Consider the following 20,517-nt stretch of genomic DNA (forward strand, 5'->3'; position numbering starts at 1 on the left):
CAAGAAATTAAGCCCAGTCTTAAAAAAACCCAACAAAACCAACCCCCAAAATCTTAAAAAGTAAAAAGTTAAGTAATAATTTAAAAAACTGAATTAATTTTCAACCAATTAGTATTTTCAAATGGGAGCCACAGTAGTGCCTGTCTGAATACAAATGGGAATGAAGGGTATTCCAGGCCAAAAGGAGACATTAACACTGTCGTGGAACTGGGAAGAAGGTACTGCAGAATTTATTCCATTATGTCATGGAGAGCATGAGCACCTGCTCAGAATTACAATGGTCCCCCGAGAAAAAGAGTGACAGTGAGTTATCGTTCCCAGGAGCTTCTACAATTTCCATGCTACTTTGCATTACAGGCTCATATATCTATCACACATCAACTCCAGCAGCATCCAAGCTGTGTGGTATAAGGTGTATTACTAAAAGAACAGAGAAAGATTTAATTGCTGCCAAGGCCGTCAATCCTATCAGGAATACTGAATCCTGAAACCCAATCTCTGCTTTGAAAACTGAACCTGCAGAATTTTCAGCAGAAAGGACCATTTTAAGGGTGCAAATACCACACTGAGATCTCACTGACCTACGTAACACCCTGTGGAACAAAACTGATCCAAACAGGCACTTCTAAGTGTACTAATATAAATAACCCAGTAAGGACCACAGATCAGCTACTGTCTACGCCAGGGGTCCTCAAACGTTTTACACAGGGGGCCGGCACACGGATGCAGTGGCAGGCAGTCATCTGCGGCTGCTTGGTTCCCCCCCAACCCCCGGCGGGGGGTTCTGTAAATACTGGGGGCCAGATTGAGGACCCTGGGGGGCTGTATCCAGCCCGCGGGCCGTAGTTTGAGGACCCCTGGTCTACACTAATAGTTTGTAGAAATACTAGCCTTCAGGATGAGCAGGTTGCGAAATAATTTGCCCTATGAGCTCCATGCCATATGTTCTATTCTTCTTCTCAGAGGTCTGGTTTCCTTCTAACTGCAGGAGCAACTGGATTTGCCCGGGTCCCTGCCATCGTCCCAAGATAACCTAATTTGACCCAGGCAGGTGATATGAGGTTGGCCTTGAATAGTTTAAAATGTGATGTATGATGAGAACAGAATTTAAACAAGTACTTCTGCTTTTTTTTAATGTTCACTGAGTTGTTTCAAGGCAGCCCAGCTCTATTCCTATCCTCCTGCTTTTCAAGAAAGGAAGACCAAACATCCCTCAGGAAGAGAAATCAATATTCTCGTGACACTTACACACAAACAACAAAGAAATCCCAGTTCCCTAGCGAGCAACTGCCAACTTAATTTTGCCATCTTCAGTAAGTCACTCTTCTGAATACTGTCTAGAGCCCATAATGAATATGTTGGCACCTTCTTCCTTCGCAAGTACTTTGCTCAGGAAATGTACACTTTTAGTTGCCTCCCTTGTGTCCAACAGGAGAACAACATTCATGAAATCTAGGCCCTGCCTAGCAGTTTCAATCTTTCACCTTACCACAATGATAATTAAATTATATTTAGAATTGTGTTATTTTTAACAAGTGTTTGAAAAAACGATCACTTATTTTGCAACGATAAAAACATTTAAATAAACTATAAGCATGTAATGATATGTATAGATACATGAAGAATATGTTCGTGTCCATGTGGGCAGAGACAGGTGATTCACAGCAAAAAAGCCTGACAAATCAAGTTATAGTCACGCTTTATCAGGCAAACTTATGTAGCATTTACCTTGCAGTAAAGTACAGAAGTCAATTTGTCTCGTGCAAGGCACAGATCAAATGTACAGAGTTGGTTCCTTCTTTCTTGCCAGTACATGTCCACAGAAGTACACATGCTAAGTACTTAAAAAAATAACAAACATAAAACCCTAGACAGGTTGATAAAGCAACTCACGGGGGAAAGCACAAGGAACCAGCACAGCAATGCTGAGTGCTCACAGCAAGTGTGCGCCTTCAGCACTGCTGAAGGTGAATCACTGCTAACACTGGTACCGGCACCACACAGACTAGAAGAGGAGCAGTCCCCAAATCTGAGCCTTGGTCGTCATTAGGAGGGACTATGAATTACAGAACAACTGGTAAGACCTTCTGCAGGATGGTGAAAAGCCACAGAAGGATGTTCCATAGCAAGGAGGAGCTGCAGCTCTCTTGAGAAGGCTCCTTTTACTCCCGCACACATGTGTGAGTTGAGCCCGAGGACGCTGAAAAGCAAACACTGCCTGCCTGGCAATTAACCAAAGTCCTTTGCAACCAGGTAACTGCAGCAGACAGGCAGGTTTTGTTACCAAATTCAGTCCTCACCGAGAAGCCACGGCGGTTCTCTCCTCAAAGACAAGCAAAGCATACTAAAGCATTCCAGAAGAAAGCAGCAGAAGGTGAAATATTAAATAAAAATACAAAGCAAGCAGGATTCACTGATTCAGTGACAAAGGTGTGTGGCTTATTGCTACCCCCTGGGCAGTGAAAACTCAAGATCTCCTGGCATGACTGTATTTACGGGAGGTTTCAGGAAGTTTGCTTATACATAATTGTGTCTGCTGATAGCAGAGATACCCCTGAAATAATGGTTCTTTCTATCAGCATGTTCTAATCATCAGCCCTTCTGTAAGCAGTGATAAAACCTCTTTTACTTTAACATACTTTCATCTTCCAGGCTTTGCCTGCCTTTCCCCAGTTGTCTGCTGTTCCCTTCCTCCTCCCTGAAAAACTCACTCCTTTACCTCTAAGCTTCCCCTTTAGGCTTGACTAATCCATTTTTACTGATTCACTTTCATAAATTCTTTCTCTTTGTCCCCCATTTTTCCCTCTTGCTTGATGCCCTGGTTAAACCTTTCTTTATCCCATACTCTGGTGTCCCAGATGACAAATCCTTAATTTATCTGCTTGGTAAGCTTAATCTTTAGACACACCCAGAATTCCTACCTTCAACACCTTTCCCCATCTCAGACCTCTACAGTCAGATGCTCTCAATTCCTACCCCCACATCCTCTCCTCATCAACCTTCTTTACCCCTTCAAAGAGACATTTCATAGTGCCTGGTTTTCTGATCTGAGAGTACTGCAGCTACTGTGAGCAGAGAACAAAGGATATTCTGATGACCCAAAGGGCTGTGGAAAGAAAGCTTGTATAATCATGCTTTTACACAGTCCCTGACCGCTGCACTGAGGTGGGGCAAAAGCAGCAATAAATAAAACAAGCAGGGAGACAATGGGGTGGGGAATGATTTGAATAAGCCACATTGCTTTCACGGGATAAAAAAGGATGCAATGGTCAGTGGCAGCTTATGTTATGCAGCTAGCAGATAGTAATTCTCAAAGATTTCAGAAGAACCACCAGGCAGTAAATCGTGGACGCTCCTGACTTAGTTTTGACATGTAAAAGGAAAACAACATTAGCATTACTAGATAAAAAGGGGAATGTTTCACTCACTTTCACTATAGTCTCATATTCCATTTCTACTTCTGTTTTTCCTCTACTTCTTGTTCTTCTATGCTCTTTAAAACAAAACCAAGGATCATTTCAATTTGATGTGATTAACAATTACTCTAAGCTGAAATGACATAATTCTGTGCATTACAGTAAAATAACATCTCTTTAATCTATGCACTTAATGAAAAACAAAAGAATACTTCATGCTTCTGTGTGCTGGCTCATTAATATTTGACTAGGTACACGTTAGTCAGAGAAACCAGTCTTTTTGTCACCACCTGTCACTCCATACTACAAGAGGATATATTTCAGCTGTGTTACGTGGGAGATCTGGGTTTAGTGAAAGTTGCAGCTTATGCACATTGCAAGAAGTGTCACTTTTTTTTCTGGGAAGGGGAAAGAAGCATGTCTCTGAAGGAAATGAGCATCAGCCATGCCACCTGAAGCATGTGCTTGAAAAAATACCTCTGGCCACTGCTGCAGGAAGGCCTCAGACTGCACTCGTGCCTAATCCCACAAACTCAGTGCAGTCTGGATGGATGGAAAGCCTTCAAGGACATCATCAAGTGCTTACAAGAGCGGTGCTGCCCCTTCACCAGACAGCCTATTCCCTTTGAGTCAGTCTTGCACAGTGCCTGAGTGTGACCAGGTTTGAGACACGCTGCTGTTGGAGATGTTACTACAGTTCAGTCGCCTCTGTCCTGAGTTGGTGTTTCTCTCTGGGGCTGGAACTTCGGTTTGATAGTTCAAAAGAGTGGCAGGATTGTCAGATTGTCCCATCGACCTAGAAGACCCTGACGTGCTGCAGGCAGCTACTCAGAGCGGACTCGCTTGGATAGCTGTGGTTCATCAAGCACCACTCTGAGCATCCTGAACTTAAAGTCTCTCTCTTGAAGAGGTCTAAGGTCTGGATCAGAGATGTCCTGAAGATAATCCAGCAGCAATCAAAAAGACCCAGGTTTTTTAGTCTGTGCAGTTACAAGAAGGTGGCTTCAAAATTATAGCCAGGAACTGAAAAAAATGGGCCAGCTTTTGGTTCTTGCCAAGTGTGGTCCTTAAATAACATTGCCGTGCCACTTTCAAGTGGCTGCAGTATGTGTCATTCCCTGTTGTGTTAGATTATTGTGGTAACTGTCTTGTTTTACTCTAAAATAAGTGTTATTTCAGTATCAAGGGATTTACCGCTTCATATGGATAGTAACTGCATTATTATATTGGTGAACTTTGTTCTGCTGGAAGAAGTTAAATCACAGCTCTTTTATGATACAGTTGGTATCACTAAAGTCTTGACACTTCCCACATCATACCCTTCACACTCTATCACGCAGTCACATTGTATTTACATCGCCCAGGAGCCAGAGCTGTAAAGGCATCCCATGTAATATGGTGATACTAGGTGGGAGTCAGTCATGGAATAACTGCATGCAAGTTCACTGCGGTAAACTGTGTTTTGTCTTAGCTGTCAGGTTTGTTACAAATGAAATTGAAAACTGAAACCTTTAAAAAGAAACAGAAATAGACAATAGCACAAAATAAAGTTTCTCATTTAATATTTAAAGACTAAATAGCTTCATAACCGAAGTAGTACTTTTAAAATTTGTTACAAAACATTTCCTCTCAAAGCATTTTCTTAAATTGAATATAATTATTGAGTCACTTCCTTAGTAATGGGTGAAGAAGCAGAACAATACATCTGAGCACTGTGTCCTCATTTTGCTTTCATGCAGATTCATAAATGCCTTCTAATTGAGTCAAAATGGCAGGCAAAAAAATATAATTAGCTAACAATGTGGCTGCATTTGACTGAAATTCTGTGTGAGGGAACTTATGCCACCTTCTTATATTGTGAGCAACAAATAAATTAAACCATTTTATTTATTTTCTCCTTGAATTCTTTCTCACCTTGGTAGCAGTGGGCTGTAAAGCTACTGCGTTAACACTTACACAAATGGTGTTTTAAGATACATGTTGGGTATAAGATGGTCACGAAATGGGGTGCTAGTGATTGTGGTAGCTTGCACCATTTTGACATGCAAAACAAATCTAAAATATTAGCTGAGGAAGCAGAAGGTGACAGTTTGTAGCAGAAAAAAATGTAGCAGCAAGAATGTGAAATGTAAAGTGAAAAAAGAAAGCTACTTTGTTTTGCTTAGTTCCTTATCACCTTTCCTGATGCACTTCATTTTTCTGTCCCTTTGATCTATACGCTTCACTGGTTTTGTGTTCCCACTGACAGGCAAATCAGATTAAGTGCCTTACTTAAAATTGGCAATTTTTACAAAATCACATATATGTTTGTAGCACACAAACATTTTGTTACTGTGGATGTTGGCCTACTTACTTCAACGAGGCTTGTAACTACTGAAGGCGGCAGGTTAAGGTTTGATGAGAAATTCCCTTAAAACCAGTCTTGGAAAACGTTACTAAGCACCCTCTTGTTAAATTCCTTCATTTGTGCAACTTTAATATTTTTCCTTACTTTTGGCACTGTTTTTAGCCAGCCTCCCTATTAAAGAACACATCTTGGTTTCTGAAACTGTGTGTCTACTTTGCATGCAGGTGACTGCAGGTATGTATTGGCTCGTGCTCACATGCCAGGATTTGAGTGTGCAAGTAGGCACACAGCTGCCAAGGCACAGGTTTTACCTACCTGGAGGATGAACATCAGGCCCAAAATAAGTAAACATTTCAAAAAAAGAAACATCCAAAACCTGATAACACCCCCACCCCCACCCCCCCCCATGTAATCAAACTGAGGATCTTCCCTTTGATTATTTATCAAAACACAGTCCACTGAAAGTAACAGAGATATCTGGATAGCATGAATTCCACAGTGATAGGAAATTACAAGGTTACAAGACAAAACTATTTAGCTGTAAGTAGGGTACACACCACTCAAACCCTGTAGTTTATAGAGCTTTTAACAATATAGTCTGTGCGCTTGCACCATTAGGACACTCCGGATCCAAATGACGCCAGTGTAGCGGACGTATATTATATATTACGCACACATATTTACCACAGGGGCGCTCACTAGTTTTGGAGCTCCGGGCATTGTCTTGCAGCATAAGAAAGAAAAAGTCAGAAACACAGGGATTAAAACAAACACCAAATTTCAAGCTCTCTTCCATTCTGCTGGTCATGACTGTACTTGTCATAATTACCTGGTCTTTAAAATCCCCAAGCAGCTTCTTGGTTCTAGTGTGAGAAGTATCTTTCTGAATATACAAACATTGCATTAAGCAGCTTTTTGTGAAATCTCTCATGCATAGGTAATACAACACAGAAAATACAGAATACTTTCTCAATTCATAACTAAGCAGCCAAATATCTATTGCTTTTATTAGTACTGAGACAACATTTTAGAGAAGATGCACATGGGAACTAGACTGCAGAAGAACACTAATGACAAGGGCAAGTGTTAAAACACTATCTCCTATTCAAAGTCAATGTCTACCTAACGCTGTTTTCCCAGCAGTTTTCTAGAGACACCAGAAATCACAAAGTCTAGAAATCAATCCAGTGCAAGTTTAAGCTTTTAAAATACTGAAGTCAAATGTATTGTGGTTTATCTGATGATCCTGGATGTGTCCTCACTTGTGCAAAGGCCACAAAAGAGGCTGCATTTTACTTTTCTGGTTCTAAGCTGTTGTGAGAAGTTGTGTTCTGTTCTTATTTACCATGACACTACTATAAAGAACTATTGCCACAATTAGTCCAGATTTATATTCTTGCTAGGGCATAGAAACGTGGCACAGAAATTCACCATAATAAATTATGCTGACCTAAGTCCTCCAATCAAATGTTGTTAATGTGACTATTCTTTACAATTATCTTTTATGAACCTTTAAAAATACAATGAAGAAAATCGCACTGTATCAGAGAAAAGAAAAAGGGAATACTGCTCATCCACAAGAGCTGCTTCACAGCACATCGCTTTGTTCTCTTAATAATTCACGCCTCTCAGTTACTCAGCAACTTACATGTGTTGCTGTTGGCTCTGCCTTGGGCATACACTTACAGTGTCTTCTGAGACCACAGCAGCACAAAATGACCATGTTAGAGAAAGAAGGAAAGATTTTAAAAAGTAGTTTGAGGTGAAATGGAAAAGTTTTAAGCAATGGCGCAACCCAAATGACTTAAGATTTTTAGAAATGATACATTCATGCCTAGCTCCCTCTCCTGTTTCTGTACCATATTCCTCTTGGCAAGGGTTCAGCTAGCTAAAGGATACCTCTTCTCTGGTGGCAACGAGGGGACATATTTCTGCTGAAACTCCATCCAGCTGACTAAGAAGCAAGCAGTGCTCACTGGCCACTAAATTAGGGGAAGAACACAAGCCATCAGGAAAACAGTATACACTGTCCATTATTTCATCAATGGACCAAGAAAAAAGTTTCCTAGTCTTTACAGAAGCAGCTCTGGCCTACATTACTAAGCCATGACTCCTGTTCAAAATTTGTTTCCAGCTGTGTTGCGTGTTGTAGAGTTCATCTTCAAAATAATGTGCCAGATGTGTTTTACATAAAAGCGTGCTTTATATAGGTATCTACAAACAGAAGACTGAATTGCAAAACCAAGCAAAAAAGGAAAAGAAAGGGTACAGGGCATGCTTTCCCTGGGGTGTAATCTATAGCGAGGTTGCACAAACAGACACTTAAGACAAAATCTAGCTCATGGCAACACAAAAAGAGTACAAAAAACATTTAAGGTAGCAACTTGTCTTCACATTGTGAAAGCAGTGAAATCTTGTTATATTCTCATCTTCCTTGGATCAGAAAAGATCCTCCAGTCCACATGCTTGCCAAAAAGCCAATGCACATGTTGGTTTGCTTATTAATGGATGTGAGCCTGACTGTGAAGTAGGCAGACAGAGGAAGAAATGCAGGAGGAAGAGAATGGTCCTGGCTTTGATCTCTCTCAGTGGAACAGTAAAACCAATCCAGATTAATTCTACTGCATGACAGTGAAAATCACTGGTTTAACAACGATGTGAGTGAAACCCATCACTATGCAATTTCACCCTTAAGATATACAAACACGATCCAACTGCAGCAAGAACAGTCTTCAAATGCACTCCTATTTCTCATCCTGGGGAAAAAAAAGTACATTTCTGTTCCTGCTTCCTATTGATTACTTTTGTTATTAAGATTTTTAAAAAATCAAATACTATAATATGACAGCTCCAGAAATGCCAGAAGATTAAGTCAGAATATATATTTTTCAGCTAAACCCCCCCCCCCCCCCCCCCCAACAAAACTCCCAAACCTCAATACAAGGTCCAGGCAAATTATGACATTCTATCACCTTTACTGTACATAGAATAACATTTATTAACTTGCAAGCTAGATAAAGATCAAGGCAATGGAATTTATTTCTCAGAAACGTATTTCCATTAATATGATGAACATTAGATACAAAAAGTCCAATCTGGGACTCTTATCCTGAGTTCATGTTCCTGTGGTCAAGCACAAAGAGTTAACGCACTGCGGTAAGGAGGCTGATGAGATTCTGTGAATATCTCACTGGACAACTTGAATTTTAAGTCTCAAAGACTTACTCATTTAGGACACGGGATTGCTCCACTGAAGTTAGTCTGAATTTTGCTATTGATATCAGTCAGAGTACACTAAAAGTTCACTCCCTGCTCCAGGGATGCATTTGGCAAATTGCCTTAGTCTGAGAGGTAGTCAGCCAACCCCTGTGAATCAACTCCTCATCAAAAAGAGGTCAAAATTACTTTAAAAATGGAAAGAATGCTACGGAAAGCAGTACTGCTACAGCTAATCCAGAACAGCAGGTTGGCAAGGGATTATTTTAGGGTTCATCAGCAGTGATGAAAGAATGCATTCCAATCTGGTCAATTAAAGGGAATGAAAGACCCAAAAAGACTTAGATTACTACTGGGAGTGAGCTAAACAAAGAAAGGGAATATAGAAGCATATTGTATTTTTACTAGGCAGAAAGGGGTTTTGTTATTACTCAGTAAGCACTAAAATAACTGAGGTCAAGAGTTCTTTCACTAGCCATGGTGACACGGCCACCAAGAGCTTTAAGAACTACTAACGTCTCTTACATGATAATGAAGCCTTTTTAGCTGCCCTGTAATGGTCCCATTACTGTAAAGCTGGGTTCTTGTCTGCGTTCCGAGGCTCCTATACAGAAAGCAGTGAGTGTTCACAAAACCTGTTACATTATGGAGACTATAAAGCTGTCAAAGACTTTACGCAAGAATCTACATTACTGAAAACACTTTTCCTTTTGTAAAGACTTAGTATGTCTAGGTCACACATTCAAATATTCCTTTGATACAGATTAAGTATCTCAATATTTCATGTTAAGCAATGCTGAAACCTCACTCATCGTTTAAAACTCAAGCGTTCCAAAGACATATGTATGTGTGTAAGAATGTTAACAAGGGCTGGGAAGGACCTCTGTTCTCTGAGGTGAACCATAAAACTAAAGAGAAATCAGCTCAGCTCCATCTTGAAAATAGCTTTCTGTATGCACAATGCTTAATTTTAAAGCAAGGTATATAGCACCCAAAACTGGAACTACTTGTCTGGTGCCTAGTTAGGTATCAGCTAACCTAGTTGAGTTATTTCTGTAAGAACACAGCTTGCAGCAGTATTCTGTGTTGGCTCAGTCTTCCCTCTGTCATAATAGTAAACAGGTCAAAGAAAGTAAAGCCCAAAAGCTTTTCAATGAAACACACCCATTGCCCCAGTTTAGCAAGTGTACATGATTTGATTGTCTGAAAGTGTAAACTGTTAATACATGGATTTTGTAAATAAATGATCTTCAGGGGATGTAAAGGAGCATGTCCTCTGATCTTGATAGTGAGACAGCAATTGCTTTTCCGTAAATGATATTAAAATTTGGAAGACTGCAAATTAAAGAAAATTCTTCTCCCATGCCAAAACATCACTCTAAATCACACCAGTATATATTCAAAATGATACCAATAACATCTCTGAAATGATTATGAGCAAATGCCAATGAAACTGAGATAAGCGTTGGGCAAATGGACGTCTCATTGATTCAATGCCTCACACAAATGCAATAGTTTAGTCGTCTTATCTGACAAACCGATTTCCTTAGCAACTTTCTGTAAGTCATTTCACTGCTAAGGTCTCAACCCTTCCATTTGCAAAACTCTATGAAATATAAGTTATTAGTTCAAATTTTAATACTATTAGAACCTGAAAGCAATAGCATAGTCTTGTCTTACAGAGGTAGCTGATAGTTTAGGCAATTTTAGTTCCTTCTCTGTGTTAAATATAGCAGATTGCAAAGCTCTCCCTGCAGTAAAAGGAGATTTATTTCCTAAGAATGTTCAAAATCCAAATCCTTTTCCTAATGAAGTGTCAGATAAAAGGATCTTTTACACAAACACCACATCAAGAAAACGTCATCTCCCAAAATTTCATTAAACATTAAATGATTGTGAAATAGACAAAAAAAATGTTGTTTTTTAACAAATCATTATGAGCTTCATTTATTTTGTAACATGCAATACATATGCCATTTAGTTCTTCAAATGACTACACAGGGGAAGTCCCTTCTATCCCAATGCTCAGTACTCTATAATAAGCTCATTTATTTGTGTCTAAGAACAGATTTTCAGCTCCATTCTTTTCTGAAAGCCAAGTTAGCTTCAGACAGATAATGTAGCTACTGCTAATAAAGTCAAGATGCCTTAATGTCAATTTGCTGAATGGAAAATCCTGCTTTTATTGAACTAATTTAGTATAGCAGTACCTGTTTAAGATCAATCCATAGCAGACTATTTCCTATTTATTGCTAATTAAAATCATGGATTTCCTGTGCCAAACAGCACATAAACCTGAAAAATTAGCTACAAACCCAGAGTGTTATTGACTCAGCTGGTGGACTATGTCTAGCCTTACTACCTAATGCCGAGGTTCATAAAAACAACTACTCTAAGCAACGACAAAATGGCCAAGGTGAGGTCAGGTGATGAGGGAAAAATCAGAGACACTCACTGAGATCTGTCTTCTCACCATTATGAAGTGCAGAATGGCTTAACCATGGCTTTCACCTCCAGCCTGAGGAACCAAGAGCACAGCAGGGTGGAACTCTTTCTTGGCACATGAAATCTGAGGACCACCCAGGCTTTCTGTCTCAATTCCAGCCCTTTCCGGCCTTGAAGAGAATAATAGACTAGTTGTGCGCCAAGGGGATATCTGCAGGTGGCAGCTGGGTTTGACCTTACCCACCCACACTTCTGTTGTCAGGTCTATACAAAAATATTTTCAACTGATTGTGCTGGGTAGATACAGGCAAATTCTTTCACTTCTGGAACATAGTTAAGTCAGGAAAGTACACAACCATGGGAACAGCTAAGAAAAATGGAAATATTGGAGTGGTCCTGAATTAAGGAAGATTCCACCCAGTGCTTTCAGTACATTGCTCCAGAGTATTCATGTTCCCGAGATCTGAGCCTCTATCTGAACTGCAGAGTTACCAGGAAAGCAGTACCCACTGGGCTCCATCACAACACCAAACTTCCAGAGAACGCGGAGAACAGCAGTGCAACCCCTGTCTATTTTCACTAAACCTCATAATCTGAAAGAAGATGCAATTACAGGAAGAACACTACTCTTGCTTACTAGTGAATCATCTTTTTTTCTTCTCCAAAAATCTTTGCCTCATTCCCACTGCAAAAAAGCTAAAATCTGCTCAGGCTCATCTTAGGGCAACTCTTATCAACACAGCAGCCTGAACTACATTTCCACCAGGAAGTTTCAGTTTAGGATGCTATGCCCAAAGTGACATACAGCAGTAATAACCCGCTAGGAAGCAACCCTGCAGACTTCAGAAGAGGCACGTCTTCAGAGCTTTGGCAAATCAGCTGCCAACAAATGTTTCTTTGCACCAAGGCCAGCAAAGCCTTGGTGAGGCAAAGACACATCTCTTTTACAGCCTCTAAAGCTTTTATTTTATGTGCCCAGGTAAGCTAGTTGTCTGAGCGTTGTACATGTGGATAATTTCAGAGTTTAAACTCCAACCAGGAAATGTTATGAATGATAATATTAACAAATGTCAGTCTGGAAGATTCTGAATTCTCAATAGTTACACGATGCTTATCTCAGAGCAGCAACAATCAGAAGCAATTATAAGATCCAGACCAAAACCATACCCATTGTGGGCTGGTAGGTGAAGTTCTCAAACCAGAAGTGGAAGAACTCTTCATTCACCAGGCTAAATAGACTGTGATGACGGACGCTAGGCTACTACTATGTTTTAAAATGTTGTATTGAGTCTTACAAAACTTAAAAGGCAAACAAAAAAAATCTCAATGCTTTATAAAGGCAGGCCTGAACATTTACAAGTTCAGAAGAAACTGGATTTAAAGGTGTCTAACTTTACTACCAGCATTTTCTTTAACACCCCATAATTACTATTCAAACTGCTATCCCAGTCTGTCTCATTAATTTCTAAGTTGTTGGGTGTTTTTTTTTTTAAAAAAGTGCTTGGAGATATTAATCACATTGCAAAAAATATAGGTGTATAATTAATGCAATAATCATGCTGAATGTAAATTCACTAAGCTTAATAAGAAAGAAGTACTTCAAGTTGTCTTAATACAAGTGTTTCATTTCTCCTCGAATATTTATATAATTTCTTTGCTTGAAAACTACACGTGGGAAGCAACTAGGGCAGGGACAGTCTTCTTGTAAGAGGCCCATGCAGAATCAAGCATTTTAAGGGTCTCTGTTCCTGCACTGAGCTATTGCAAATTCAGGAACACTATCATTTCTTGAAGAGGTGGGATCCCACTATATCTGCAAAAATACAAGGAGGCTTAAGTAATCTTGTCATATTTCAAATTCAGTCAGGCTCCAAATTTTTTTCAGGAGGGCTTAAATTCAAATTTATGGATAACTTAAATTGGTTAATTTTTCTTCAAAACTTAAAAAGTAGATCATATCCCTCGCAATCCTGCTTTCTCTCCTGAAGATTATGCCATTCTTGCAAGCATGGCTGAGCAAATTCTGTATCTGCTTGCTAGTTGCTGTAGCTTAAATTAATTAAGTGCATTAATGTACTCTGCTGCCAACTGGAATTTGCATGAACAGGCATGACCACAAATAAGGAAGATATTTGGGGGTTACTTATCTCGCGCAGCTGACTGCAGGGAAGGGCAGGGCAGAAGGCTAAGGTCAGTGTCGGATGCAGCTGGCCTCAGCTGGGGTCAGTTTGGAGGCTGCTCAACAGCACTAACCACTGATGAAATGCAGAAGTAATGGGAAGTGAAAGAAGCAAATATTTGCAATAGCACTTATCTGTGTTTCTTATTAAAAGAATATAATAAAATTAATAATGGCAAAATGAATATAGCTATTAATGCATATGTTGGTATTTAGAGGATGAAATGTACTTTTGTTTAGAGGACTAAACAGTTCCTATTCTTTGAAAGCTTGAACCAGTCCTTCATTTATCTTCATCTTGTTTTCCAACATAACTTATTTATTTACAGTATGTCAGGGGAGAAACTTAATTACTAAGGGCATTTTCCAATTAACTTCCTTAATTAAAAGTTAGGCTCAGTTGGTTTGTAAATAGTATTATCTAAACCCACAAAATTCATAGATTTTGGGAAAAGGTTGAGAATACCCATCTTTCTTCAGTCTCCAGGTGTTACAGATGTGTGACATTCTGAATGTCTGCTCATTTTTCCCTGATTTGGAAACAATTTCATTTGCTCCAAAAGTCTCTAACGCCATTAGGGAATTATTGTTCCCTTTGGTTTCTGTTAGTGCTATAAGCAAATGTTTACATGGAAGTATGCACTTAAAACTAGTAGCTTTAATGAGTTTTAAGTTCTGCTCGGAATACAAATCTGTAACGAGAGTGTCTTCAGAGATCCAACTTCATGAATTTGTGCCAGACTCCAGTAATATTCTAGGAAATTGCTGCTGCTGCACCAATGCAAGCATCTGCCATTCAGACTGAGATCTTTAGAAATCAGTGTAAGAATTCACAGTTTCAGGAGGGACCACAATTTCATCTTGAGTGCAATGAAATCCTTAATGAAGTTGGTGTCTTTCGAATTCTATCTTTGAAATTAAACCAGACTCATGAATAGGAACCTAGAGATCACACTGCGATGCCTGACTTGTTGATCAATTAGAAACAGACTCATCCAACTGAGTAGTTCATAAGTACTGGAAAAAGATTTAAATCCAATAAAGTGAAAAAAGATGATTGCAAACCACTTAAAAGCAGTAAAATTACTTATTTCCCTAGCGCATTTATACCAAGTGAATAACCATACTCTTTGTGGATGCGAAGATATTTCACATCTAAAAATAACTTATGCTGTAGACCAACTGCAAATCTAGATATACCCAAGGCTGCCTTTAGTTGTAGGTCAATTTATAATACTCATGTAAAATAAAAATGAAAGTAAGCTTAAAGCAAAATTAGATGTTAATACTTTCCACACATCCATCATGGACATACACTATGAGTTGCTGCAAACTTTCTGAGACACAGTAATTTAGATGAACATACTTCTTAATAGTTTCAGTACTATACCAGATTTTTTCCCATATGTTGAAAAAGTGATATTCAGTGGACAATAACAACTTTACATTATGAGAATGTGTATTATATTTCATCATTTGCTATTTCTCCTTTTGTAATGCCAGTTGGCTTCCAGCAAGAGAAAATCTCAACCTCAAACACATGCAGGTGGGTCAACTGGAAGTAACACAACTTCTTACACTCTCACCCAAGTGCTGACCTGAGACATTCTTTATTGTGGGCAGGTATAAACATATGGCTAACTCCTGCTCACATCCTGACTGTCTTACAACAGCCTCACACAAATTTTAAGCTGCAGTTTTCTTTGCTAGTACTAGAGAAACTGAAATTAATGTGGTCCCATACATTTACTGTGCAAGAAGAGTAGCTTCCATGTTCCCATAAAATGCTTTTAGAAATAATAATGACAAATACTAATAATAATAGCTGGAAACTCCAATATGGCCTAGCTGTAACTGGAGAAACCAAATAACTCTGAATTTTGAAGACTATTTAGTTCACAGTATGTGAACACACATTTTACATTAGTGTGTGTGTGTGCAGAAAACAGCATTACATTCTCATTTTGTATTGACATTTTTAACTGCATGAGTCATAACGCAGGGAAGGCAGGCTGAGGAAACCTGATGGCATCCACACTTCACAGTGTTTCCTTTTTTTTAAGAAAAAGGCTTCTTCTGTTCAGGACAATGTAAGGGGGAACTTCTTTGCTGTAGGTTTGGCATATGTGAAATCCGTTTTGTAGATAGCATGGAACCTGGAAATTCATATATCTGCCCTTCCCCTTTTTTTGTTTTCCATACAAGGGAAATTCTGACTTCATTGTTAATGCAGTCAACTAGGAGAACTCGAGTAGACCACAAAACTCCTTTGTGGGATTAGTGGTTTCAAAACAGGACTGGGAACCATCAGAACTGGATTCTAATGCTGTCATGCAGACATGTCACTCCAAAAGATGCTTAAGCAAAGATTTCAAACACTGACACCTAAAGTAAGGCAGCAAAATGCAACGTTAACCATGCACTCCAGCAAAGCCTTTGATACATGAAAAATGCTGTACTGTTTTGAGCTGGAAACAACACAGAGAAGGTTTATTATACATTATTTTCCTTCTGGAATTTTCTATTCATTTTAGATTTCAGACCCACAGATTTAAAACTCACAGCCAAATTTGTCTTGATATTGTCATTTCAACTGAGCTACAAGTATTTTCTACTTGTTGGGTTAAGCTTCAGAGACTTAAAAACTGAGTGCTTCAAAAGCCCAGTTACACGAAAAACGCATCCTTGGACAATATCTGGAATCTGTCTTTTTAGCAGCAACTGACTATAATGAACCATTTTTGCTTTACTTGCTGTCTTCTGCCTCACTTATACGTACTCTGAATTCCAGTGAATTCTCAGTCATTCACTGAAATGGAAGTATACATGTAGTGATTTGGAACTAAAAGTAGCTATCGCTGACAAACAGCAGACTACCAAATGGCAGCAGTGCCCGTAAGATTTCCTAGAATCAAGAAACCTTACTTTCGGATTTTCCCTTAAAATATTCTTGTGATTGCAGGTAACCGTCCTGTAGCTTCTGCTCAGTGGACCAGTCTTGTTACCAAGGTCACCTTTGCAGAGTTATATTTGCATCCAGCTGACGTTGATTCATGTTGCCAGATGGCTAAGGACAAAGCACAATTGCTCAACACAACGTGTGACCTACTTACACGCCTAACAATCTGCTCTTTAATACTTTGGAAATGCATGGAGACTTTGATTAAAATTTTAATTTTGTTTCATAGTTAGCCCACATGTGGCATGTACATTTTGCATACCAGATACATCTGTTCCAACAGGGCAGTAGCATGACGACTCCAACTTCTTTCTAAAACAGGGCATACGAATGCGTAAGTGTAATTTCCTTATTTCCTAAAGGCGCTCTCAAAAGTAATTACAAACTATTGGTTTACATACAGACAACTAATGAAAAGCCAAACACTCACGCTGGCACTGCATAAACAAATAATGACGACAGTAATATGTCAGCTCTAGAAAAGAAGAGTGAAGACATGATACACACAAAAATTCATGTAGGGTTGCTAATCAAATATATGGAAAGTCATGGGGAAACTCCATCTGTGCTCAGTCTCATATATATTTACAGGATAAGTGGGACAACATAATTTCTGCCCTAGCTACAACGTGAAGATATGTAAGAATACTAGAAGCGACATTTGGTCGTTGTAGGCCAGATTCCCCGAATTGCTCAGGGCTTTAGGAACATAATAATCACCAGACTGAATCAGACCCAAGGTTAACTAAGACCTGCACTCTGCCTCTGCCCTTTACTAGTACCAGATGCTGTACAAGGATAAAAGATCTCTAGAGCAGACACAGATAAAATAATTCCCACCTTCAAGCAGGCCCTCCTGGTCCCGATCTCTCGTAGTTAAAGACTGAGTTAAGTCTCCTGGAGTTCAAGTTTTAGTAAAGTTTTAGTTCCTTTCAAAGTACTGGTCCACACGAATTTCAGCTCTGAAAGTATTCCATTTCTGAAGCAATATTCTAAAAATATTTAATTTCTTTCTCATTTATGTGAAAGGAAAGAAGGAACAAAAAAGCCTGCAGAGAAGCAGGTCTAATGTCATACTATAGATTGAGGAGGAGGTGATAGATGCTACCTGGAAACTGTTCCATCACGTACTAATATTATCTATTCATAAGAAAGTGAGAAGGGAAAGCAGGGAGAAGCAGTTGTATCATAATGCAGATGGAGCTAATGATAACAGAGCAAATAAAAATAATTAGCAGGACATTGACTAAACTTTATCAGTGAACCAAATACGTTATTATTGAATAAAGATGTGAAGAGTTACACTCAGGATATATCATTACATTAGTTGACATTCTGAAGTTCTCCCGGTGAATACTACCTAAAAGTAGACACTAAATCAGGCTGGTGTGCTAAATGCAGAAGGGACCACCACTCCCTCACAAGCTTCTCACCAACATACAAGTCTTGTGAGCCTGATTTTGTCTTGCAGCACAAGTTTCTCCCCTCTCCCCACAGCTCTGCGAGGTTACCTTGCCTGCAGAATCACAGGAGAGTGCATGTAGGAATGAACTGACCCTGCTGCGCACCTGGTGTTTGCCACACAGCCAGTATCATTTTGACCAAGAAGTTCCCTGCTCCTCTAAGACTTGAAAGATGTCTAGAAAGGACATTCCAGTTGTGGATGAGAGACAGCAGAAATATCTTACAAAGGGAAAAAAAAAAAAGATGCCCATGAGTCTGTACCTATTTTTTTTCTCTACATTTACACTTTATGGAAAAGATTTACCCAGGAAAGTGCCATTACTGTTCTGCTACTTTGCCATAAATTAAGTTTTGAAAAAGAAAATAATGCATGCACACAGATACTAAAAGTAGCAAAAAATCTGCATTCATGTAATTATTAAGGAAAGCAGAACAGTTCTAGAAAAAATACCAAGCATTCCTTTTCAAAATGAAAAATCAGAGAAATCCCCTTTTCTTTTTAAACCAAAGGAAGTCCAAACCCGAATTTTAAAGCCAAATATTCACATGTCAAATAGAACTTTTACTATCCATAGAACATTAAATTGTTTTTAAAATACTTAAGTATTTGTAGAAAACATAATATAATTATTATGACTACTCTACCATACAAAACACAAGTACCCTTGTCCTGAGCAGTGCATCAGCCTCAGACTGGTAAAAGTTGATCCTCATGGCACAGGTCTAGATCCTGTCACTATTTCCATCTGTTGGACCTGATTCCACAGCTTCTGTTCTGCATAAACCTCTTCATACAGAATGTCTTCGATTACAGGCACCAAACAAACACATAGCAGAAAGCCGGTTTTAGCCAGTGACCCCAGTACAAATTTAAGGTTGCATATTGCCCTCAACCCATAGCAAAGCTCCCACAGCTTTGCAATCAGAGTGCTGCCCAAAGAACCCGGAGATGACCTGACCTTCACGTAGTAACAGTGCTATACACAAACACACGTTATTATTTTTCTAGTTTCTAGACTAATGTGGATAGCACTTTACTGCATCTGATTAAAACTTCCAATGTCTTGCATCCATTAGTGCTGTGCAGTGGAATAATAAACACATCCTAGCCCTGACAGCACACACCTAGTGAACTGAAATAGGTCTCTCTCCGGGCTGCTTAGCAGAGGGCGTCCTCCACCTCTGCTGGGTCTGATTATTCTTCAACTTAAAAAGTCTGTGGAGGAGGCAAAGTGTCTGTTTAATTTGCTGTTGTGTGGGAAAGAGGCAAAGGTGTCTGTGACTACACTGTGCTTGGAAATTGTTTGCTCTTGGTAAAGCCTGCACTTTTTAAGCAACATGCCACAGAAAACAAACATAATTGCAGAGAGGCTCCTTAAATGAGAACAAAGTAAACAGAGATGCTTCATCAGAAGTTACATCCCCTGATTCTGCTTTTGCTGTCAAGTCCCCTGATTTTTCTTCTCTTTGGTTCAACTCAAAATTTAATTATCTTCCATAGAAAACACAAGTTGTTATGCTTATGTTAACAATACTTGGAAGAAAAAGTGTTTCTTTTTGCAGGTCTGTCTTCAGGAAAATAGATAAATTTAGTAAAAATCATACTTGTTTGGTCTTTAGATCCTTCAAACAGTGGTTTGCAACTGCTTCACGCGCCCTGTAGCTTCATGTTTATACATGGCCTATACCGACACATCTATAGGGAACAGCAGCCATGTCTGTCACCGGCCACATACAGTAGAATGGCTTCTGAGGGGTTCTGCTACCCGCTGACAAGCTATGGCAGTAAGGGACTCGGGGACACGCGTGGTGATGTGGCAGGTGCTCAGCACCATGAAAAAGAGAGCTTGCAACATATGAAGAAATGATGAATACAGCTCACATAGTCCCTCACTCCAATTATCACTCACGCACAAAACATCTGTCAGTGTGGTGCCTTGGTTTAGAGAACACAGAGGAGAAAGATAACTCTGTCTGTCGCATTTCCCCAGCAGATACACACTCCTTATGTTCTTTTCAAATTCTGTAGTTACGGAATATTTAAATTTTAATCATGGAGAAAACAAAGGAAGTAGGTTAGATGAAAATTTATTGAATTTAAAGGAGTGGAATCATTATTTCAAAATGTTTCAATTTTGTCCCAGTGATTTGTAGGAAATAATGGCAAAACTAAAACAGCTGACTTGAATTATCTTTAATAAAGCTATGGGAGACTGTTGGCCATAGACCTGATGTACCTGTAATTCTTATAACCCCACCTGCATTTAGGATTCAAAACTGGAGTTCAGATCATTTTTCTATGCTGTATTTGAGTTCAGAATAAAGATAGCAATGATAACTTGAGGTTACTTGATGGGCATTAGACATTATATTTTAATCACACTCTCAAAGGCACAGAGCATGTTAAAAATACCAGTTTTACTACTCAGCTGTGGTTTGAGACAATCACTAAGCAATCACAAAAGGGAGAAATGTCTTAAATAGTATGAAA

The 20,517-nt window shown here is 39.2% G+C and overlaps 1 protein-coding gene across 4 annotated transcripts in view; it reads right to left on the reverse strand.

Annotated features, from left to right (window-relative positions):
* The window catches only part of PLCB1 (phospholipase C beta 1), a 401,106-nt gene that overhangs the window by 19,059 nt on the left and 361,530 nt on the right, over window positions 1-20,517 (reverse strand). For 2 of the 4 annotated variants that reach the window (XM_056357295.1, XM_056357296.1), the window contains exon 32: window positions 3,429-3,493. The exons of the other annotated variants lie outside the window; for them this stretch is intronic. In XM_056357295.1, the coding sequence (XP_056213270.1) occupies window positions 3,455-3,493 (39 nt within the window). In that variant the 3' untranslated portion in view covers window positions 3,429-3,454. The remainder of the gene's footprint in view (window positions 1-3,428; window positions 3,494-20,517) is intronic. 4 annotated transcript variants of the gene reach the window in all.

This window comes from Falco biarmicus, chromosome 12, assembly GCF_023638135.1.
Source record: "Falco biarmicus isolate bFalBia1 chromosome 12, bFalBia1.pri, whole genome shotgun sequence".
Lineage (NCBI taxonomy): Eukaryota > Metazoa > Chordata > Aves > Falconiformes > Falconidae > Falco > Falco biarmicus.